Below are 24548 nucleotides of genomic sequence, written 5' to 3'. Positions count from 1 at the left end.
ACTGGTTGGATGAATTTGGGATCTATCGTCCCACAACTGTCCCAGAGTCTGTTGGGCTGTTTCTTTCTCGACAAACTGACCAACCGAATAGGTAAACATTTCTACCATTTGGGATAGTAGATTGACATAGGCTCATAGGTGGTGTGTCCATAAGGCTAGGGGAAGCTAAGCTTTTTCTAAGTAAATTGAATTAAATTGCCAAAATTATATAGCCTAATTAGCCTTCTCCTGTTTATACAGAAATAAATAAAATCATTCATAAAAGGCTACTAAAGCATGATTTGGCCATAGAGGATCTTTAGCTTCCCCTAGCCTTAAAAATAAAAATGTGTGGATTGTTTTCAACACTCGGAAGGAAAAGGCAGCGTGCGCAGCAAATACCAAATAGATGATTGTTGAGTTGCAGCTGTCAGTGAGAAGTCTAAATGCAATCGCGGGAAAACATAGTTTGGAAAGCAAATGGCTATTGCTTTAAAGAGAAGACAATTAAAATACTCTAATCTGTCTTTTAGTTATCAAAATTATCAACTTAATTGAGTGAACAATAGTAGGCTAATAGCCTATGTTATAGGCAGCAGCGGAGAGCATCTGCCATATCTCCGGTGAGTATTCACTCTTTATCATTGTTGGGTCAGTGCCACTTAAAAGTTAGTTTTTGGACAATACTTTCCTCCTCCAGTTTTTTTGTTAGTTTTTGTTGTTATTATTATTATATATAATTGTTTGTACTTTTACCCCTTTTTCTCCCCAATTGGTAGTTACAGTCTTGTCCCATTGCTGCAACTCCCCTACGGACTTGGGAGAGGCGAAGGTTGAGAGCCATGCGTCCTCCGAAACACGACACTGCCAAGCCGCACTGCTCGCTTAACCCGGAAACCAGCCGCACCAATGTGACCAAAGTCAGTTTGCAGGCGCCCGGCCCGCCACAAGGGATTGCTAGAGCGCGATGGGACAAGGAAATCCCGGCCGTCCAAACCCTCCCCTAACCCGGATGACGCTGGGCCATTTGTGCACCGCCTCATGGGTCTCCCGGTCACGGCCAGCTGTGACACAGCCTGGGATCGAACCCGGGTCTGTAGTGACGCCTGCGATTCAGTGCCTTAGACCTCTGCGCCACTCGGGAGGCCGCCTCCTCCAGTTTATCCTACTTTGGAGAATCTCAAATATAAAATATATTTTGATTTGTTTAACACTTTTTTGGTTACTACATGATTCCATACAATGTAGAAAATAGTAAAAATAAAGAAAAACCCTTGAATGAGTAGGTGTGTCCAAACTTTTGACTGGTACTGTAAGTATTCAGACCCTTTGCTATGAGACTAGAAATTGAGCTCAGGTGCATCCTTTTTCCATTGATCATCCTTGAGATGTTTCTACAACTTGATTGGTGTCCACCTGTGATCAAATTAATTGTCTATATAAGGTCCCACAGTTGACAGTGCATGTCAGAACAAAAACCAAGCCATGAGGTCGAAGGAATTGTCCATAAAGATCAGATCCAGGATTGTGTCGAGGCACAGATCTTGGGAAGGGTACCAAAAAATGTATGCGGCATTGAAGGTCCCTAAAAACACTGTGGCCTCCATCATTCTTAAATGGAAGAAGTTTAGAACCACCAAGAATCTTCCTAGAGCTGGCCGCCCAGCCAAACTGAACAACCGGGGGAGAAGGGCCTTGGTCAGGGAGGTGACCAAGAACCCGATGGTCACTCTGACAGAGCTCCAGAGTTCCTCTGTGGAGATGGTAGAACCTTCCAGAAGGACATCCATCTCTGCAGCACTCCACCAATCAGGCCTTTATGGTAGGGTGGCCAGACGGAAGCCACTCCTCAGTAAAAGGCACATGACAGCCAAAGTGATGGCACTGTATTTGCCAAAAGGCACCTAAAGACTCTCAGACCATGAGAAACAAGGTTCTCTCGTACTGATGAAACCAAGATTTAACTCTTTGGCCTCAATGCCAAATGTCACGTCTGGAGGAAAAGCATGGTGAAGCATGGTGGTGGCAGCATCATGCTGTGGGGATGTTTTTCAGTGCCAGGGACTGGGAGACTAGTCAGGATCGAGGGAAAGATGAACGAAGAAAAGTACAGAGAGATCCTTGATGAAAACCTGCTCCAGAGCACTCAGGACCTCAGACTGGGGCGAAGGTTCACCTTCCAACAGGACAACGACCCTAAGCACACAGCCAAGACAACACAGGAGTGGCTTCGGAACAAGTCTCTGAATGTGTTTGAGTGGCCCAGCCAGTGCCCGGACTTGAACCCGATCGAACATCTCTGGAGAGGCCTGAAAATAGTTTTGCAGCGACGCTCCCCATCCAAGCTGACAAAGCTTGAGAGGATCTGCAGAGAATAATGAGAGAAACTCCCCAAATACAGGTGTGCCAAGCTTTTAGTGTCATACCCAAGAAGACTCGAGGCTGTAATCGCTGCCAAAGGTGCTTCAACAAAGTACTGAGTAAAGGGTCTGAATACTTATGTAAATGTGATTATTTCAGTGTTTTTTTGTTGTATAAATTTGCTAAAATGTGTACAAACCTGTTTTTGCTTTGTCATTATGGGGTATTGTGTGAATATTGATGAGGGAAAAAAAACTATTTTAATCAATTTTAGAATAAGGCTCTAACGTAACAAAATGTGGAAAAAGTCAAGGGGTCTGAATACTTTCCGAATGCGCTGTAAAGTGTAGGAGAATTAAATGTGTTTTTCATTTTTCGCAAAGTAAGAAGAAACTTATCTCCAATGAAAATACTAATTGAAAATAAGATGTATTGTCACATACACTGGAAGGTGCAGTGAAATGTGTTGTTTCACAGTGTCGGCAATAGTAGTATGGCACCCCTGGAGCAAATTGGGGTTAAGTGCCTTGCTCAAGGGCAGGCACATTGACAGATTTTTCACCTTGTCGGTTTGGGTATTCGGGCCAGTGACCTTTCGGTTACTGGCCCAACACTCTAACACTGTACTGGCCTGCCACCTCTACGCCATACCATGCATTGAACAGTCTTTTTTGCAATCAGTGATTTGAGTTATATTATTAGGCTAAATTATGACTATCCGATCTACTCATCACATTGCGAATAGTAGGCTGTCTTGGATAAGTCTACAAATGTGATGATGTATGGAATGCTTCCCCAAATTTGAAACTCACACGCCGCTTATGCATAGGCTAGAGATTTTGCTGTTTGTTACTCGTCTTGTTGGCTGAGGAAAAGTAAATTTGAACATTTTATTCGAACATCTTCAAAGTGTGTGGTAAAGACACGTCATTGCATCCTTGACTTGCATATTCTGTTAAGTATAATTACCATAATTGAAATGTGATTTCTGTAATTCTGCTCACCATGGGTAGACGCCCTAATCAGGTTATGCAACCAATGCATATTGATAAATGGTACATTTCTCAAATGACTGGTAAATTAAAATGCTGCCGGTCAAATGTCCAGCGCCACATTTTCATAACGGAAACCCTGGTGTGCCTGCATGCGTATATGGGGGGCTCTGTGTGGTTTTATGGCCCTGTTTTATAGTCCTCTGCCAACAACATCACCCTGACACGCTCCCCCCCATCCTCCTCCCCCCTGTCCTCTGGGGAGGTCAAAGGCAGGTCAGGGGTTCAACTGTAAGTTGAAGCGTGTTGTTGTTCCTGGAATAGAGGGAACAGAAGGAAAACGGAGGGAGGGAGAGAGGAAGGATTCACCACCATCTGACCTCTCATTCAACTGGCCCTGTCCTGCTCTAGTTACGCCGCTCCACACATGGATTGAAATTGAAGGGGATTTTGTGTATTTCTGCCCTCTGTGTACAGGTTGGGCCCATGTGTTGGGTGTTTTGAATAGGTTATAATGTGTGTACTGAGGTCTGCTCTCTCTCTGTGTGTGTGTATAGGTTGGGCCCATGTGTTGGGTGTTTTGAATAGGTTATAATGCGTGTACTGAGGTTTGCTCGCTGTGTGTATAGGTTGGGCCCATGTTGTGTGTGTTTTGAATAGGTTATAATGTGTGTACTGAGGTCTGCTCTCTCTGTGTGTGTGTATAGGTTGGGCCCATGTTGTGTGTGCCCTCTACATCCCTGAAGTGGAGTTTGCTAACGTCTCCACCATGGAACCCATCGTACTACAGTCTGTCCCCCACGAACGCTACAACAAGGTACACACACACACACACATTCAGTGAGGGAAAAAAGTATTTGATCCCCTGCTGATTTTGTACGTTTGCCCACTGACAAAGACATGATCAGTCTATAATTTTAATGATAGGCTCCCGAGTGGCGCAGCGGTCTAAGGCACTGCATCTCAGTGCTTGAGGCGTCACTACAGACCCCCTGGTTCGATTCCAGGCTGTATCACAACCGGCCGTGATTGGGAGTCCCATAGGGCGGCGCACAATTGGCACAGCGTTGTCCGGGTTTGGCCGGTGTAGGCTGTCATTGTAAATAAGAATTTGTTCTTAACTGACTTGCCTAGTTAAATAAAGGTACAATTAAACATTTGAACAGTGAGAGACAGAATAACAAACAAAAATCCAGAAAAACGCATGTCAAAAATGTTATAAATGGATTTGCATTTTAATGAGGGTAATAAGTATTTGACCCCTCTGCAAAACATGACTTAGTACTTGGTGGCAAAACCCTTGTTGGCAATCAGAGGTCAGACGTTTCTTGTAGTTGGCCACCAGGTTTGCACACATCTCAGGAGGGATTTTGTTCCACTCCTCTTTGCAGAACTTCTCCAAGTCATGAAGGTTTCGAGGCTGACGTTTGGCAACTCGAACATTCAGCTCCCTCCACAGATTTTCTATGGGATTAAGGTCTGGAGACTGGCTAGGCCACTCCAGGACCTTAATGTGCTTCTTCTTGAGCCACTCCTTTGTTGCCTTGGCCGTGTGTTTTGGGTCATTGTCATGCTGGAATACCCATCCACGACCCATTTTCAATGCCCTGGCTGAGGGAAGGAGGTTCTCACCCAAGATTTGACGGTACATGGCCCTGTCCATCGTCCCTTTGATGCGGTGAAGTTGTCCTGTCCCCTTAGCAGAAAAACACCCCCAAAGCTTAATGTTTCCACCTCCATGTTTGACGGTGGGGATGTTGTTCTTGGGGTCATAGGCAGCATTCCTCCTCCTCCAAACACGGCGAGTTGAGTTGATGCCAAAGAGCTCGATTTTGGTCTCATCTTACCACAACACTTTCACCCAGTTCTCCTCTGAATCATTCAGATGTTCATTGGCAAACTTCAGACGGCCCTGTATATGTGCTTTCTTGAGCAGGGGGACCTTGCGGGCGCTGCAGGATTCCTTCACGGCGTAGTGTGTTACCAATTGTTTTCTAGGTGACTATGGTCCCAGCTGCCTTGAGATCATTGACAAGATCCTCCCGTGTAGTTCTGGGCTGATTCCTCACCGTTCTCATGATCATTGCAACTCCACGAGGTGAGATCTTGCATGGAGCCCCAGGCCGAGGGAGATTGACAGTACTTTTGTGTTTCTTCCATTTGCGAATAATCGCACCAACTGTTGTCACCTTCTCACCAAGCTGCTTGGCGATGGTCTTGTAGCCCATTCCAGCCTTGTGTATGTCTACAATCTTGTCCCTGACATCCTTGGAGAGCTCTTTGGTCTTGGCCATAGTGGAAAGTTTGGAATCTGATTGATTGATTGCTTCTGTGGACAGGTGTCTTTTATACAGGTAACAAGCTGAGATTAGGAGCACTCCCTTTAAGAGTGTGCTCCTAATCTCAGCTCGTTACCTGTATAAAAGACACCTGGGAGCCAGAAATCTTTCTGATTGAGAGGGGGTCAAATACTTATTTCCCTCATTTAAAATGCAAATCAATTTATAACATTCTTGACATGTGTTTTTCTGGATTTTTTGTTTGTTATTCTCTCTCTCACTATTCAAATAAACCTACCATTAAAATTATAGACTGATCATTTCTTTGTCAGTGGGCAAACGTACAAAATCAGCAGGGGATCAAATACTTTTTTCCCTCACTGTACTTCACTCTGTCCCTACATTTCTGGGTGTGTGACTGGATGTGTTTTCTCGTCTGTGTGTGTAGACGTGTTATATCTGTGAGGACCAGGGCAGAGAGAGTAAAGCTGCCACCGGGGCCTGCATGACCTGCAACAAACATGGCTGCCGACAAGCCTTCCACGTCACATGGTGAGCGAGCCCCTTTCAAATACCTACAGCTTTATTAACACGTTCACATTGTGAGCCACATTCAAAGACCTACAGCTTTATTAACACAGCAAAAAATACATCACTGTCTATCTGTTAACATAGTAAATACATAATCTCTCTCCTTGTCTTTAGTCTCTTTTCACCTATCTCTATCCCCTTCTTTCTCTTGACACTTCCTCTCTCTCCTCTCCTCTCCTCAGTGCCCAGTTTGCTGGGTTGTTGTGTGAGGAGCAGGGGTCGGACGCAGACAACGTCAAGTACTGTGGCTACTGCAAGTACCACTACAGCAAACTGGTAAGATCTCACTCTTTCTCTTTCTTTCACTCTCTTTTTCTCTCTCTCGCTCTCTCGCTACTATTTTTCCTAACTGTCTTACTGTGCTGGGGAGGAGGAATAGTCTCTCACTTACTTCAGAAACCTTGAATCTAGTTTTGATTGAATAGACCTCTCACATTCTTGCTTCCCTCTGTCTGTTTGAACAAAAACGGTAAGCTTTGTGAAGGACCGCACTCCCCCCACACACACACACACACACACACACATTCTCATTTCTTGAATGACTTGGCACTCTTCTCTGCCAATTACAACAGCTGAAAGTGGAGTCATCCTTTAATCTCTAGCTCCTCTCTCTCTCCCTCATTTCTCTCTCTCTCTCTCTCTTCCTCCCTCCTTCCCTTCTCGCTCTCCCTCCCTCCACACAACCATCCATTCCCTCTCTCCTCTTTTGCCCCACTCCTCTCAAGCTTCTCTCTCTCCCCCTCTCCAGCCCTCTCCCCCGCCACCCCCATCCCTCTCCCCCTCCAGCCCCCCTCCATCAACCCCATCTAATCTCATTGACAAATCAGCAGTGCCTCCCAGGCCCTTTGTCCCCTTCACCCTCTACCCCCCTGCCCCCTGTATGCTAAGCCCAGGCCGGGTGCAGCGGTTTGGGTTACAGCGGCAGGGCGAGGTCCCTAGGGTATGGAGCTCCACTCTGACACTGGACCTCTGCACCGGACGACAGCCCCAGTCCACAGGGCTTCCTGTCTGGCTGTCTGGGGCTGGGAGAGGGTAGGGGGTGAGGGTGAGGGGTACTGGGATTAGGGTTACAAATGGGTAAAGAGATGCTTTCCAATTCACATTCGTACACACCACTCCACACAGACACACACTACAAATGCTTTCACTCACACATCCATACACTCCCGCTCTCTCTTTCCCTCTTTTCCTCCCTCTCTCTATTCTCTCAGAGCTCTTTGGAGCTAGAGCCCCAGCTGTTCCACCCCTACCATCCATCAAGGGGAAAAATACACACACGGAGTGGGGGTAGGATTCTGACTGAAGCATTGGGGTTTAAAGGGGGGGGGGTAGCATTAGATAAAGCAATGGCTTAACATTATTTAGCGTCCTTCGCACGTACACACACACACACAGTGATGACATTTTATGATGTTAACAAATGCTTGTAGTTCTATTGATCCTGTGTAATGGCTTTGTATGGTGGGGTCTGATGTAATTAGGCTGGTACAGAATAGAGGAGAAGAGAAACGCATGAGAAGGAATCAATGACAGACAAGCCAATGTTGGTAGCAGAATGGATTTCACAAGACACCACATGGGTTGATGAATGTCATGTTCGGAACATGACATTTACAGGTTTTGTCTTCTTGTCGTGACATTGTGATGTTGTTACATTAGTAATCCTCTTTATGTGGTCAATGGGGCCATAGATTGATGATGTTCTCTTACAGTAGACCAGAAATGGCTCAACGTTGGTTTTCCTTGAATAGATTGGTGGTAAATCTAGTCAACTTGAAATAGTCTGCCTCTGGAACATTGTGCCTGGGAGATTTAGATCAGGGGAAGGGTCCTTTCAGTGTGTGTGTGTGTGCGTTTAAGGGCTGGCACAATTACCTTATAACCGTGTAACCAACAGTTATGGATGAAGACCATCATGAAAATAAAATAACCATACATTTACTGAAGACGGGACGGCTGGGTATTCGTGTGGTTGAGTCTGTTTCTTTAGTAACATGGACTCTTAACAACGTGGTGAAACTTTGTTGCTCCTTGCTAAAACAAGCAAGGCGTGGTAGCAAATTAGTCTTCGGTTGCCTAGGCAACACCCCCCTCCCTGCAGCAGCACACATAGACATATAATGAATAGAACGGGCTTGGAATCTCTAACCCTGGCAATTTCACTGGTAAACGCATGGGTACATTCGCAATGGCTGCCTGGTATTGTGATGCAATAATTTCCATGGTAATGTAGAATGTTCATTCAAAGTATGTTAACTGATATCATATGGCTCATGCAATGTAGGGCTGTCCCAGACTAAATAAAATCTTGGTCGACCAAGAGTTGTCTGTTCTTTCGACCAATCGACTGGTCGAACATTTTAAACGTGAGTTCTTTCCATATACAGTGGGGATAAAAAGTATTTAGTCAGCCACCAATTGTGCAAGTTCTCCCACTTAAAAAGATGAGAGAGGCCTGTAATTTTCATCATAGGTACACGTCAACCATGACAGACAAAATGAGGAAAAAAAATCCAGAAAATCACATTGTAGGATTTTTTAATGAATTTATTTGCAAATTATGGTGGAAAATAAGTATTTGGTCAATAACAAAAGTTTCTCAATACTTTGTTATATACCCTTTGTTGGCAATGACACAGGTCAAACTTTTTCTGTAAGTCTTCACAAGGTTTTCACACACTGTTGCTGGTATTTTGGCCCATTCCTCCATGCAGATCTCCTCTAGAGCAGTGATGTTTTGGGGCTGTCGCTGGGCAACACGGACTTTCAACTCCCTCCAAAGATTTTCTATGGGGTTGAGATCTGGAGACTGGCTAGGCCACTCCAGGACATTGAAATGCTTCTTACGAAGCCACTCCTTCGTTGCCCGGGCGGTGTGTTTGGGATCATTGTCATGCCGAAAGACCCAGCCACGTTTCATCTTCAATGCCCTTGCTGATGGAAGGAGGTTTTCACTCAAAATCTCACGATACATGGCCCCATTCATTCTTTCCTTTACACGGATCAGTCGTCCTGGTCCCTTTGCAGAAAAACAGCCCCAAAGCATGACGTTTCCACCCCCATGCTTCACAGTAGGTATGGTGTTCTTTGGATGCAACTCAGCATTCTTTGTCCTCCAAACACGACGAGTTTTTACCAAAAAGTTCTATTTTGACCATATGACATTCTCCCAATCCTCTTCTGGATCATCCAAATGCACTCTAGCAAACTTCAGACGGGCCTGGACATGTACTGGCTTAAGCAGGGGGACACGTCTGGCACTGCAGGATTTGAGTCCCTGGCGGCGTAGTGTGTTACTGATGGTAGGCTTTGTTACTTTGGTCCCAGCTCTCTGCAGGTCATTCACTAGGTCCCCCCGTGTGGTTCTGGGATTTTTGCTCACCGTTCTTGTGATCATTTTGACCCCACGGGGTGAGATCTTGCGTGGAGCCCCAGATCGAGGGAGATTATCAGTGGTCTTGTATGTCTTCCATTTCCTAATAATTGCTCCCACAGTTGATTTCTTCAAACCAAGCTGCTTACCTATTGCAGATTCAGTCTTCCCAGCCTGGTGCAGGTCTACAATTTTGTTTCTGGTGTCATTTGACAGCTCTTTGGTCTTGGCCATAGTGGAGTTTGGAGTGTGACTGTTTGAGGTTGTGGACAGGTGTCTTTTACACTGATAACAAGTTCAAACAGGTGCCATTAATACAGGTAATGAGTGGAGGACAGAGGAGCCTCTTAAAGAAGAAGATACAGGTCTGTGAGAGCCAGAAATCTTGCTTGTTTGTAGGTGACCAAATACTTATTTTCCACCATAATTAGCAAATAAATTCATTAAAAATCCTACAATGTGATTTTCTGGGAAAAAAAATCTCAATTTGTCTGTCATAGTTGACATGTACCTATGATGAAAATTACAGGCCTCTCTCATCTTTTTAAGTGGGAGAACTTGCACAATTGGTGGCTGACTAAATACTTTTTTCCCCCACTGTATAGACACACCCTATGTGTTTACATTTTTTTGGACTAAATGTAGGCTACTGAGCTTGTCTGATGCTTTAAGCACACTGTGATGTAAATAATTAAGACACACAAATGACTCAAGAGGGAGCCAGAGATCAAGATAGCCAAACCAGAAGAAGAAAACATATTCCCGAACCACCTCCCTCCCGCTGCTTCTGGCCTTCGCAGATTCTGCCGTTACGCTCCCGAAGTTGCCACTAATAGGCTACACCAGGGATCGCCATCCTTTTCCATTAGGAGTGCCAATTTATCTTACCAATTTTACCAATCTGCGTGCCAGTTATGGTTTTCATATGCATATTTTCGTGGAACAGTTTAATGTATTTTATAATAAAGCCTTTGTAGCTCAAAATTATTGTCATGTGATTAATACAAATTCAAGCTAAATCAAAATTATACAAATCTAAAAGTAACTTCTATTGCCATTGCCAACTATGTAAAAATAGCCAACAAGTAAAATCATCGCAGCCTCCGGGTAGAAAATAAATCACATTGGCTAGCATGGCCTGTCTGCAAGGAACTTGAAACACTGTATAAAATATTCTGGACCCTCAGAGTTTCCCGCGCCAGTGAGCTCCTGGCAGACACAGCTGTAGGCTATTTGCGCAAGGGATAAGAAGTAATCAGGAAGGCCGGATCAGAGCATGACATTTTTTTTCCCTTTCACACAGAGTGGTTATCGAAAGGGAGAGAGCTTGAAAGATTTTTCAAATGTGCTACATTGAAGAACTATTGTCATTCTCAAAGGATGTAAAAAGAGACTTTGTTTACTTGCTGTTTGAGGTGTAGAAAAAATGACTGCCATCATTGAGTTGAATGGGCACGCCCGTTTTATTCATTTGATTTCTATGGCAGCACATGCAGTCAGGAGCAGAGTAGAGAAGAAAATGCATGTAAAAAAAAAAAGTTGTAATATTCTAACTGTTGTTGCGGTGACCCCGGTCATTTGGCTGGCCAATAACCGTCATTTAAAATACCATGACTGTCACAGAGCAGGAATGGGCAATCTTGATGGGGATAGGGGCCGCAAAAAATCTGAATTCATCATGTGTGGCTTGCGGGTCTCTGTATATCCATACCCGCACATGCAGTCAGTGCCGCCCTATCCTTTTGAATTTTGTTTCATCAAAAATGTTTTTGCTGACATGGGTTAACAGTGACTAACATAACAAGAGAGAAACTGCTGATGCACAACCACATTTTGAAATTGCACCTTGTGTATTCTACTATTCTAACTCTCAGCAGTAAATTGAGACCCTGACTGAGTTCCTAAATTTTTTTATATTGGTGTCCTTTAGTAGTGGTTTCTTTGCAGCAATTCAACTATGGAGGCCTGTTTCACACAGTCCCCTCTGAACAGTTGATGTTGAGATGTGTCTGTGACTTGAACTCTGTGAAGCATTTATTTGGGCTGCAATTTCTGAGGCTGGTAACTCTAATGAACTTATCCTCTGCAGCAGAGGTAACTCTGGGTCTTCCATTCCTGTGGCGGTCCTCATGAGAGCCAGTTTCATCATAGCGCTTGATGGTTTTTGCAACTGCACTTGAAGAAACTTTCAAAGTTCTTGAAATGTTCTGTATTGTCTGACCTTCATGTCTTAAAGTAATGATGGACTGTCATTTGTCTTTGCTTATTTGAGCTGTTCTTACCATAATATGGACTTGGTCTTTTACCAAATAGGGCTATCTTCTGTATACCCCCCCCCCCCCCTCCCCCTCCCTCCCTCCCCCTACCTTATCACAACACAACTAATTGGCTCAATCGCATTAAGAAGTAAATAAATTCCACAAATTAACTTTTAAGAAGGCACACCTGTTAATTGAAATGCATTCCAGGTGACTACCTCATGAAGCTGGTTGAGAGAATGCCAATAGTGTGCAAAGCTGTCATCAAGGCAAAGGGTGGCTATTTTAAGAATCTCAAATATGAAATATATTTTGATTTGTTGAACACTTTTTTGGTTACTACATGATTCCATATGTATTATTTCATAGTTTAGATGTCTTCACTATTATTCTACAATGTAAAAAAAATAGTAAAAATAAAGAAAAACCCTTGAATGAGTAGGTGTGTCCAAACTTTTGACTTGTAGTGTACATTTTATATCTCACAGAGATTAGTGAGCGGATAGTCTTAAGAAACGTGAAGTTCCTCTCTACCGTTTTAGTTCATTTATTCATAAGTAAAGCCTATATTTAGCTTTATTTATTAATTTGGTCTTTATTTGGCTTAAGTCTTCTGTTCCGCTACCTTTTTTAGTTTATTTATTCATTTATTTTGTATTTAGCTTTTATTTATTTATGTAGTCTATATTTAGCATGGGTCTACGTTAGTAACGTGAAGTTCCTCTCTACCTTTTAGCGAAGGAGCAGGGCCCTCGGTAGTAGGGCTCAGAGCCATAGTGACTCTTCCTCTCAGTGTTCGGATAAACCCCCTGACCACCAAGACAACAAGGTAAGAAAGACCCAACATATTTCTACGTGACTGTGATGGACACAGCAACCATACGCCCTCTATGAACAGACATACACACATACACCCACCACCACACTGTAGACAGAGGCAACACCACACAGCACAGAGACACAGCTAAGGATAGCAATGCCCTTGCTAAGTTACTTGGGTTGAGTGAGGTCATGTCCTTTGAATGGTCGTGTCAGGCACCAAGGATCTCGATCTCTAACCAACAACCAACACTTTATAAACCTGTCAGCATTAATCATTCCTGCTTACACAAATGTTTGAGTCCACCTTTAAGGTGTATGAACAGGACCCCACAGCCATTGGCCATGCATCCTCTTCCATTATGACATCAGAGGAAGTCACCCACTCATCAATCTGTTTTTCTCACCCGATTGGTCCACTCCTGGTCGCTCCACCCCATTGGATAAAACTCCTGTGTTCTTCTTATTGGATAACATGCCAGTAGTCATGTGTTTTTGTATTTCAGTTGTAGTTCCATTTTTTTATTGGATTGTTATTGTACTGCAAAAGAAAGCCATTGATCTTTTTTCGAGATCATGAGTTTTTTGCTAACATTCTCCATGATACCATGTAGTATGTAGTATGTGGGGTCATGTAGCATGCAGCTGGAATGCAGGGTCAGTCAACTAGAATATGACTCATGAGTGAGACTGTTACTAGGTTTTTTTGGGGTGAAACTTTTTATAAAACAGTGATGAAATGTGTGTGCACGTGCATGAAAAAAGCAGAGTTGGCACAGTTGTCTAGTCCCCCCAGTGTTTCCTTCTTTGCCCTGGCTTTTGTTACACAGCCTGATATGCATTAGCAAGAGGCCCCATACCCCTCTATCCTCAACCCCCCTCCCTCATACCCCCTCCCCTCCACATTCCAGGGTCAGAGGTCTGAAGGCTCAGATGTGTGTGCCTACCTATTTCCAAACCCCCCCAGCTAAATAACAATGAGGGCTAAAAGCTTCTCCTTCCACCGGCCGTTCATACAGCCTGCAGGAAACACACACACCAGCTGGTCAGAGAGCATGCAGGAAACTGCACATGGGGAATTCCTGCCGGGTTGGTGAGGATTCTTTTCTCCCTGTTCCCCCCTCCCCCTTCTTTCTCCATGTCTACAGCTCTGATAAGGGGGGGGAGTCTCTCTGTGTGCAAAGTGATGTGGATATCTGACCATGTGTGGACATTCAACCCTCTCAGCCTAACTCTGTCCATTAACTCCTACCACTGGGAATGTTATTGAGAAACAACAAGGGAATCCCCGCAGGGCTCTACAGTGTGAACATTTTACTCGCATATCTGCCTAAATATTTTACTGTGCGACCTGGAATTTCAATTTAGGAGCACCAGTGCGCCTAGAAAAAAAATACATTGTTGCAATGATTACTTCACTGTACCACAGCCCCTGAGCGCCATGGAGAATACACTGAGCGCAGATTCATGACCGTCATGCTTGCACCATCACTACAAAGAAAACATCTTGTTACACCAAATATGTTTCATTGTGCTCCTAAATTTCTTTGTGTGCTTCAAAATGTTTCTACCTAGGAGCACATGTGCTCCTTTTGTAATTAAAAAAAATTATAAGTCAGTGTCGAGCCCTGCCCCGGGAACCTACCCTGTTAAACACACACACAAGTGTAGTTAGCTACAATGAGCTACCAGCCCTGACACACCCTGAGAGCTACAGGAAGTACTGGGAGATACAGGAAGTACTGGGAGATACAGGAAGTACTGAGAGCTACAGGAAGTACTGGGAGATACAGTAAGTACTGAGAGCTACAGTAAGTACTGGGAGATACAGTAAGTACTGAGAGCTACAGTAAGTACTGGGAGATACAGTAAGTACTGGGAGATACAGTAAGTACTGGGAGATACAGTAAGTACTGGGAGATACAGTAAGTACTGGGAGATACAGTAAGTACTGGGAGATACAGTAAGTACTGGGAGATACAGTAAGTACTGAGAGCTACAGTAAGTACTGAGAGCTACAGTAAGTACTGGGAGATACAGTAAGTACTGAGAGCTACAGTAATTACTGGGAGATACAGTAAGTACTGGGAGATACAGGAAGTACTGAGAGCTACAGTAAGTACTGGGAGATACAGGAAGTATTTAGAGCTACAGGAAGTAATGAGAGCTACAGGAAGTACTGGGAGATACAGGAAGTACTGAGAGCTACAGTAAGTACTGGGAGATACAGGAAGTACTGAGAGCAACAGGAAGATACAGGAAGTACTGAGAACTACAGGAAGTACTGGGAGATACAGGGAAGAGAAAGACCGGAGTAGAACAGAGAGATGGTTGGTGGAGAGAAAAGGGAAAGATAGAGGGATGCTGGGGGGAGTGTCAATGGTTGTCATGGTGCTGCTGTGTGTCAGTAGCATGTAGAATATCATGGCGTCTCACAGGATCACTGCATATTTTCACACCTGCAGGTGGTGGTGTGTGTGTGTGTGTGTGTGTGTGTGTGTGTGTGTGCATGTCGACATGACTGCGGTGGTGTGTGAGTGAAACAAGTGTGCAATAAGTGTGTGCGATCGAGGTGTTCGCTGGGAGTGTGCGAGGTGTAAATTAGTTGGCAGCCTGTCGGCCCTGTGCGGTGAGGGTGTGTGCAGGGGCGCCACAGGTTTTAGAAGTGGGGGGGACATAACCTGGCGGGGGGTCTGCTCATTTTTACACAATCCAATATGCCTTCTCCATTTAGAGCAAAAAGTAAGCAAAAATGCCCACAGTCATCAAGCTAGGTAAGAGTTCATTATTAAATATGGTTAAGTGATTAATAAGACTCAACTAGATCAAAGGTAATTCAATAATACATATTGTGTTGGATCTTTAACTTTTGATTGTCTTTATTAAGACATCCTCTATATCAAATTTTAGCCAGACCGACCAGCCAGCCCGAGCCGCCTGCACGCCCGACCCCCACCAGTCTAGTCAATAACTAAGCTTTCTCCCAACACAATTTCCTTCCCAGTTCACACCTTTAATTTTTTTAATTCCCAAGGTAAAGGTTTGAAAAAAACACACAAAAAAACACATACACTTCAAATATACATTAACACACAAACAGCAAGTCATCCATATAATTAATCTCATAGGACTAATAGTACTGTAGAGCTCTTTTTACTTGCACACAATATAGCTGGGTCGCCCCGTCCTGTCCCTAGGGGTCCACCCCCCTGCAGCGCCCCAATGAGGGGTGGCAGGTAGGAGCGTTGGGCCAGTAACCAAAAGGTTGCTGGATCGAATCACCGAGCTGACACAAGGTAAAAATCTGTCATTCTGCCCCTGAGCAAGGCAGTTAACCCACTGTTCCCCGGGCGCCGATGACGTGGATGTCGATTTAAGGCAGCCCCCCGCACCTCTCTGATTCAGAGGGGTTGGGTTAAATGCGGAAGACACATTTCAGTTGAATGCATTCAGTTGTACAACTGACTAGGAATCCCCCTTTCCCAACACACCCCACTCAGCTTTAGGACCTTAGTGAAACATTCATTATTGGTTTCGGGTGTGTTAGGCCAAGGCCAGAGTGTCAACCCACAGGACGGCAGACCACCAGGCCAGGACTGAGCAGCCCAGCAGCTAGGGATTGCCTAAATAGGCATCTCCCCTGACGTGGGCATGTTTTCAATAGACTCCTTTAGTCATACTGTATTCCATGTAAGGCATCCAGACCTTATGAAAGTTGCAGAGTATACCCTTAATCTTGTAATAAATCAAATCTAGTGATACATAACTTGACATTGTGGGAGGATAACCAACCTTCCAGTTAATGGCAATGCATTTCTTAGCCGCTATAAATGCTTGGTTACACAGTTTCTTCAGATAACAGTCTGCAGTATCAACATTTCCAAGCAAGCAAAAACAGGGAGAAGGGAGAATCTTCACAAGACCATAACATAAGCCTTCACAAGACCATAACATATGCAAATATGTCCCGTTTTGGAGAATAATAATTACATTTCTGAGTGCATGTAATTCAGTTTCACTGGCATATAGTACATATAGTACTTTCTATGGATGGCCTTACACTGCAGTAATTTATTTCTGAGGTTATATGAACATGACTTGGCATTCAAACATGTCTGTATCCATTCATCATCATCAATAGCTTCTACCAGGTCTTCCTCACATTTCTGTTTGACATGTTTTGTGTCATCGGGAAAAGCCTCTATCAACCCTTGACACAGTTTGGAAATCAACTTTGGAGGTTTGTCAGACTGCCTTAAAATAGCATCTGTCCAGTGTTTGCTGCACAGAGAGAATAAAGTGTATCTGCAAAAATTCCCCTCACCTCCGTCCCAGACTGGTCTTCCCTGGCTGCCTGACCCTGCTGAGACCCCTGTCGCCATCTGATCCTCCTAAAATGAGGCATGACAAAGAATTACCTTTGTGTACATTTATACATTATATTTTTGTTGTCCCACATATTATTTGGAAACAGTCCTCTTTCTGCTTTGTATGTGTTAGCCGACCTATTGTATTAAAATCACATATTTTTCGCATTATTCACACACGTAGAATTCGCGGCTTCATCTTAAGTAGCCTCTCCTCTCCTAGTTGGGGGTGAGAGTTCAAGTACGCCTAGTATGTGTGGTCTCATTGAAATGGAGTAGGCAGCCTACATGGGTGGAGAATCAGGTGGCAGTTAACTTGAATATTAACTTAAATAGGATTAGACTGTAGTTTTACTACAGTGTCTGTAAATAAATATTGATAGTGGAAGGAGCTCAACCAACGTGTGTCGAAGTGCACTCAAAAAATGTAATCATTAAAAAGGAAAACATACAACGAGCACATAGGTTAGGCTTCTATGGTGAGCGAGTGTTGCACCTTTTTCATTTTCAATAAATATTAATTACCCATTTATTTGTCTCTGCCTGCAAATCGTCCTCCTAAAGGGTAGGGTTTTGCAAAATGTAGCAAGTGTCGCGGTCATCATTCTTGCTGCTTCTAGTTCAGTAGCCATACTTGCGAGATCAGGTACACGTGTGGTTCCAATTAAATAGAGTAGGCTATAGCCTATGGATGGGTGGGGATGCGCTGGACAGTTATCTTTCCAAGGAAATGGACTTCCTAAATAGGCCTTAGGCTATAGTTTACTACATTGCCTAGAAATAGGCCTAAATATTGATCACCCATATTTCTCAGTCTGAAAATCTTCCCACTCCTTAAAGGTTTGCTATAAAAATAGCTAAAGGGAAAGTGCAAGTCTCTCCAACTCTGTCTGCTCTCTTCAAACTACATCTAGCGTATTGGCTGATATAGCCCAGTAATACAATATAAGGGCCATGTGAGAATCTCTGGTAATTTAACCTATTTCGTTTTATCCATTTGATATTCCCTATAGGGCGCAAAATGGCTGGCAAGTGAGCTGCGTCACATACGCCTAAAATAACATGGTGGGACTGCGGTTGGGTTTGGGACCAGTTCTTGCGGTAGCAGGTGGGAGTCAGACAGAAAGCCAGCGGGTGGGAGCGGGATGAAGATATCGGTCCAGCGCAGACCTCTACTGTGCATCATGATAGTGAAGCCTGTAACGTTAGGGCTGTTTATTACTGTGTCAGTGTGAAAAGTAGGGAATTAGCTAGGGAAACTGACAGAACAATAACGTTAAATTGCCATAATGACTAATAAAACTAACATTGCACTGGAAAAAAACGTCAGGATATCAATCTTCAATCGTTTGGCTGATGGTTTCATCGTTTGATTCAGGTTTAGTGTGATTGAGGCAAAAATAATAGCTAATGTAAGCCAACTTTTGGCCAGCGCTCTCTCTAACGGTACATCAACTGGCGAAAGCTAGCCAAGATCATTTACTTCTGAAACAGGACAAAACAAAGGCTACAAAACATTTCCGTACAAACAACAGCTGTGAGATAGTAGGAATAGCCACCTCATATCACTGTCTGACAGATAACTAAAGGCTAGAGCTGACCTGGCTGTGGTAACTACTAGCTAGCATAGCTTATTCATTCACCTCAGTCGAGAGGAGATGAAACATTAGCTAACGTTACATATCAGTTACAATACTAGCTCAGCACTGCGAATAACCACTAGTTTAGTTTTTATCTGTTAAGTTAAACAGCAGTTACCTTGCCAGCTACATCAGTCAACTAAAGAGTAGCCAGTCTGCTCTGTGGTGTCCGTGCGGTCCTAATTCCCGGCTGAACACTCCAATCAGCCTACCCGACCGCTCAGAGGCGTCCGCATGGTCCTAAAGCACTCCGTTGCCTGCATTTTGTATCACATTGCAATAATTAAACTGGGGGGGACAAAAGTGCAAAAAACAGGCATGACCCCCCCCCCCCAGTCCCCAGTGAAAGTTGTGCCCCTGCGTGTGTGTACGCGTGTCTACGTATACGTGTGTAACAAGGTGTAAATTGAGTTCTGAGAGGTTTAGGCCATGGATTGGGTAGAATCTCTCAGTAGGAAGACAGAAAACCAAGTGTCTGCTAAATTTGAATCTCTCTTCTGTCTTAAGCACTTTGTTTTTATTTTATTTTCATTGTGGTAGAACCATCCTTTCACCATCCTTTCCCCAGACAGGGGCTGGGAATTAAAGATAAATTTTCTCTCACTCTACCTTTCTCTCTCTTTCTCTCTCTCGCTCTCTTTCATAAGCAGTGCCCTAGGTTTGGGACCAGAGCAACCCAAATACTCATCTCTCATCCTCTAATTTCTTGCCCTTCTGTAACGCTCATCCATCCCTTCTCTCGCTCCTCAGAAACACAAAGAGAGGGAGAGACACAAACCCAAACACAAGAAGACTCTCGAGCTCTCCCCCACCCTCGCTCCAACTCTCATGGTCACCTCAGACAAGGTGAGCTCACTCCTCCTTTCCGCCCTGCTTCTCTCCCTCTTTTTTTCTCTCTCTGTCTCTCCGTCTCACTCTGTGGGTTTAATGTGAGGTGAACATTGACTAGCTCTGTTAGGCATTAGGGCTGGACTGACCTCTAATGCTCCTCTCTCCTCTCTCTCTACTCCTCCTCTCCTTTCCTCTAAACTCCTCTCTACTCCTCCTCTCCTTTCCTCTCAACTCCTCTCTACTCCTCCTCTCCTTTCCTCTCAACTCCTCTCTACTCCTCCTTTCCTCTCAACTCCTCTCTACTCCTCCTCTCCTTTCCTCTCAACTCCTCTCTACTCCTCCTCTCCACTCCTTCTTTCCTCTCCACTCCTCTCTTCTCCATTCCTCCTTTCCTTTCCTCTCTTCTCCACTCCTCTCTTATCCTTTCCTCTCCACTCCTCTCTCCTCCTCTCCTCCTCTCCTCCTCTCCTCATCCCTCTCTCAGAGCTACAACAGCAGCAGTGGTGGTGGAGGAGGAGTCTCCTCTTTGCCCGCCTCCTCTCAGAAGCGATTGGACGACAGCGCCGCCCGTTTCACCACCGCCAACTTCCAGGAAGTGCCTGTGCACTCCGGGGGTGCTAAGGAAGCCCCCCTCATGGGGTCAGAGGGCAAACAAGGGTCGGAGGTCAAACAGGGCAAGAAGAGCATTGGCCATGGGATTGGTGTTCAGCGGGGACGCAAGTCCCTCACACCTGGGAAGCCCCTCCCCTCTGCTGCAGTCTCTACTGCAGCCTCCTCCACTGGAACCTTTCATCAAGGTGAGATTGGTGCACTGTTTACGTCCCTACGTGTGTGTGTGTGTGTGTGTGTGTGTGTGTGTGTGTCATTCGAGAATGTCTGTGTGTGACAGTTGTTGGATGTTGCCCAGAGTGCCAGTGGTAGCGTATGCCCAAGATAATAGCGTTGTCTCCCTGGCTAGATCCTGGCTCCTGTAATCTGGGAATTCTGCCACAGACACTAGAGAGAGATGCTCAGACGCCATCAGTCTCCCTTGACCTCTGACCCCTTATGGCAGCATGTGTGTGTGTTTCAGCCTCGAGGGGTCAAGTCTGGAGGTCTGACGTGTTGTAAGTTGCATCTAGTGGGGAAATGATCTCACAGTCCAACAAGAGATTGAGGAACAAGGGGATGACTATTTAAAGGGAAAATAAGTACGTTATCTGTTACTGGTGCTTCTATGTTTCTGGCAGTGCCAGAGGGTGGGTGTGTATTACGTCTGCAAACAACTTCTCCTCTCTCTCCCAGCCCTCCTGCTGCCAAATAAGACGTCCTCCACCATGACTCCTCCCATCTCTGACTTCCTGGGCTTCTCTGATCCGTCGCTACGCTCTGCAGGCGGGGACTCTTTCTCCCCGCCCTCGTTCAGCCGTTGCCTAGTGAAGCCCAGTGAGGTCACGGCCTCCGAGGGCATGGCATCACTCAGCACCTTCGGTTCGATGACGTCGCTTCCTGCCAGCAGTGGCGTAGCCGGCAGTAAACTGTACGAGAACTCTCACAGCGAGCCAACGGGGAACGTTGCCGTCACGGCCGGCTACAAACGCCCCTCATCATCCTCCTCTTCCTCTGCTGCCTCCTCCTCCTCTGGGCCAGGGATGGGGGGAGAAGGAGGAGAAGAAGGCGTAAAGGGGAAGAAGAAGAGAGGAAACTGGAGGAACCGATATGGACCCTGCTTCAATGCTCCTGACGGCAAGGCTACAGACGGACCTGAGCACCATATAGCACCGCTACCTCTCCCCTCATCCTCCTCTCCTTCCCCCTCCTCTACCAGCGCTCTGCCAGGCCGGCCTGGAGGTGGAGGAGAGAGGGGAGGAGAGAGACTAGGTCTGCTGGGTGTTGGCGTCAGCAGTGGGATCCAGAAGTCTCCTTCCTTACCGAGGAACGGCAGTGTGCAGAGTCATGGAGTCACCTCTACTCCCTCTGGGACCGGTAGGATCCACACACACGCACACAAACAACCACTTTCCATCAGAGCATGTTTTGTGTCTGTAGCCGTGTGATGCTGGGGTGGAGACTGATGACTGGCCATAAAGAAGTAGTGGGCTAAATAGGAGAGAGCTGCCTAAAACAGCCCAGGAAAGGAAAGACGGACAGGAGGAGAGGAAGTCACTGGAGAGTATTGAGCTGCAGCCCTGAAGTCCTGGGGAGGTGGGGTTTAAAAGGGGAGGGAGGGAGGAGGAGAGGATAGATGGAAGGAAGAGTGGAGGGGAGGAGGGTTGAACAGGCAATTAGAAGCTGTTGTAGTAGACTCTCCCTGTTGGAGAGGGGAGGGTAAGAGTGCTGTGAGCCCTGCTGGACAACATTACTCTGTGTGTGTATGTGTGTGTGTGTGTGTGTGTGTGTGTGTGTGTGCGTCTGAAGTGCTCTCTGTCTCGTTTCATCTTGTGTTCTGTTTCTTGGCAACCGCGTCAATGCTTTGGAGTTCCCTTCTGCTGCAGGAAATGACTATTTGTATCCTTTCTTTCTCCCTCTGTATTCCTCACTATCTTTGTTCCCCTCATTCTCTCTCTCTCTCCTTCTTTACTCTCTCTACTCACCTCCCTCTTATCCATGCCTCTCTCTTTCCTCTCCCCTGTTCTTTAGGCTGTCTCCATGTTTCTCCTCCCTTCCTCCCCCCTCACCTGTATGTGTGTGTGTGTACAGAGCCTTCAGAAAGTATTCACACCCCTCAAAATGGATTCAATTGAGTTTATTTCTCACCCACCTACAAACAAAACCCAATAATGACGAAGTGAAAAGATGTTTTTAGATTTTTTTGTTTTGTATTATTGAAAATGAAATACAAAAATATCTAATTTGCATAAGTATTCACACCCCTGAGTCAATACATGTTAGAATCACCTTTGGCGGCGATTACAGCTGTGAGTCTTTCTGGGTAAGTCTCTAAGAGTTTTGCACACCTGGATTGTATAATATTTGCCCATTTTTCTTTTCAGAAATGTTCAAGACTATCAAATTGATTGTTGATCATTGCTAGACAACCATGTTCAAGTCTCACCATCAATTTTCAAGCAGATTTAAGTCAAAACTGTAACTCGGCCACTCAGGAACATTCACTGTCTTGGTAAGCAACTCCAGTGTAGATTTGGCCTTGTGTTTTAGGTTATTGTCCTGCTGAAAGTTGAATTCATCTCCCAGTGTCTGTTGGAAAGCAGACTGAACCAGATTTACCTCTGCTTAGCTCCATTCTAGGGTTTTTTTATCCTGAAAAACTTCCCAGTCCTTAACGATTACAAGCATACCCATAACATGATGCAACCACCACTATGCTTGAAAATATGAAGGGTGGTACTCAGTAATGTGTTGTATTGGATTTGCCCCAAACATAACACTTTGTATTCAGGGCATATATTTTTATTCTGTACAGGCTTCCTTCTTTTCACTCTGTCAATTAGGTTAGTATTGTGGAGGCAGGTAGCTTAGTGGTTAAGAGCGTTGTGCCAGTAACTGAAAGGTCGCTGGTTCTAATCCCCGAGCCGACTAGGTGAAAAATCTGTCGATGTGCCCTTGAGCAAGGCACTTAACCCTAATTGCTCCTGTATGTCGCTCTGGAGAAGAGCGTCTGCTAAATGACTCAAATGTAAATGTAACTACAATGTTGTTGATCCATCCTCAGTTTTCTCCTGTCACAGCCATTAAACTCTGTAACTGTTTTAAAGTCACCATTGGCCTCATGGTGAAATCCCTGAGCGGTTTCCTTCCTCTCCGGAAACTGAGTTAGGAAGGACGCCTGTATCTTTGTAGTGACTGGGTGTATTGATACACCATCCAAAGTGTAATTAATAACTTCACCATGCTCAAAGGGTTATTCAATGTCAGCTTTTTTTTTATTTTGACCCATCTACCAATAGGTGCCCTTCTTTGCAAGGCATTGGAAAACCTCCCTTTGACATTATGGGGTATTGTGTGTAGGCCTGTGACCAATATTTTTTTTTAAATCAATTTTAATTTCAAGCTGTAACCCAACAAAATGTGGAAAAAGTCAAGGGGTGTGAATACTTTCTGAAGGCACTGCGTGTGTGTGTGTGTGTGTGTGTGAGTGAATGATGGGGGCGTGTACAATGTTTATGTGTGTGTATGTGTCTACTGTAAATATTTAGCTGGAGGTTAATGTGGGGCAGTAATGGGGAGGTTCTTGTCGTTTGTTTCCTCCCTCCATCCTGTCTCCTGCCGTTCCCGTTGACAGGTAGATAGTTCATCTGATAGATGGTTGTGTGTGTTTTTGTGATGGTTGGGGGCTAAATGGGGGTTAGATTTGGACTGGGTTAATGTTTGATAGTACGGGCTGTGTCTGTGGGTGGGGGGTGTTAATCAGTGCTGGTTAATGTCATTGGGAGGGCAGCTTGGTTTAAAGTGGGCTTCATGTTTTGCAGTACAGGCAGGACTCCAGCCGTCTGATATGATGTTGGCTGCTCTTCAGTGTAGTATTCTCCCCTGGTTTACCCTCTCTAAACCTACCACATCTCTCCTGGTGAGCCCCCCCCCCCTTAGACGTGGTTGATCCCTGGCCTGGCCTGGGGGGGGGGTGAGGGGGCTCCAGGGGGTGAGGAAGGGTGATGTTGTTAAGTCCTTATTGATCACTTTTGATTGATTCCCGATTGGACAGTCCTACCTGAGCTAATGGGACTGCCCCCCCCACACACACACACACACACACACATCCCCAGCCATCCTTTCTTATGTGTTGTTGATGATAAACTAGAGGCCATAAAAGACATGTAACCCCACCATTCACCTATGGAAGCTAGCCTTGGGAAATGGATATATGTAGGCTAGGTGTACCAATAAGTAGGGTAGCAATGTGCCAATACATTTTGTCTTTTCAATTACAAGACTGGCTTGTAAAAATGTTATATTTGTATAGAATTAACTGCAGATTGCCCCTTTATAACCTTTTCGACGTTTAGTCCCCTTTCTGTGTACGGCGCACTCTGTGAACTGTGCAACATCAATTGCCTTACGCTCCGTAAAAGCGCTGGTAGTCCCGATTTCATATGCGCAATTGCAAGCACAGCTGTGTGT

At 45.0% G+C, this 24548-nt stretch overlaps 1 protein-coding gene across 6 annotated transcripts in view; it reads left to right on the top strand.

Annotated features, from left to right (window-relative positions):
- The window catches only part of LOC121569316 (protein AF-10), a 65313-nt gene that overhangs the window by 23131 nt on the left and 17634 nt on the right, over nt 1–24548 (top strand). For 4 of the 6 annotated variants that reach the window (XM_041880169.2, XM_041880168.2, XM_041880167.2 and 1 more), the window contains 7 exons: nt 4040–4149; nt 6060–6163; nt 6385–6478; nt 12570–12662; nt 19410–19505; nt 19975–20287; nt 20775–21455. In XM_041880169.2, coding sequence (XP_041736103.1) covers nt 4040–4149; nt 6060–6163; nt 6385–6478; nt 12570–12662; nt 19410–19505; nt 19975–20287; nt 20775–21455 — 1491 coding nt within the window. The remainder of the gene's footprint in view (nt 1–4039; nt 4150–6059; nt 6164–6384; nt 6479–12569; nt 12663–19409; nt 19506–19974; nt 20288–20774; nt 21456–24548) is intronic. The other 2 variants (XM_041880172.2, XM_041880170.2) reach the window with 2 other exon arrangements.

The sequence above is a fragment of the Coregonus clupeaformis genome, chromosome 7 (genome assembly GCF_020615455.1).
Source record: "Coregonus clupeaformis isolate EN_2021a chromosome 7, ASM2061545v1, whole genome shotgun sequence".
NCBI classification, from domain to species: domain Eukaryota; kingdom Metazoa; phylum Chordata; class Actinopteri; order Salmoniformes; family Salmonidae; genus Coregonus; species Coregonus clupeaformis.
Note: the sequence above shows the minus strand (reverse complement) of the source record. Positions and strands in the feature narration are given on the sequence as shown.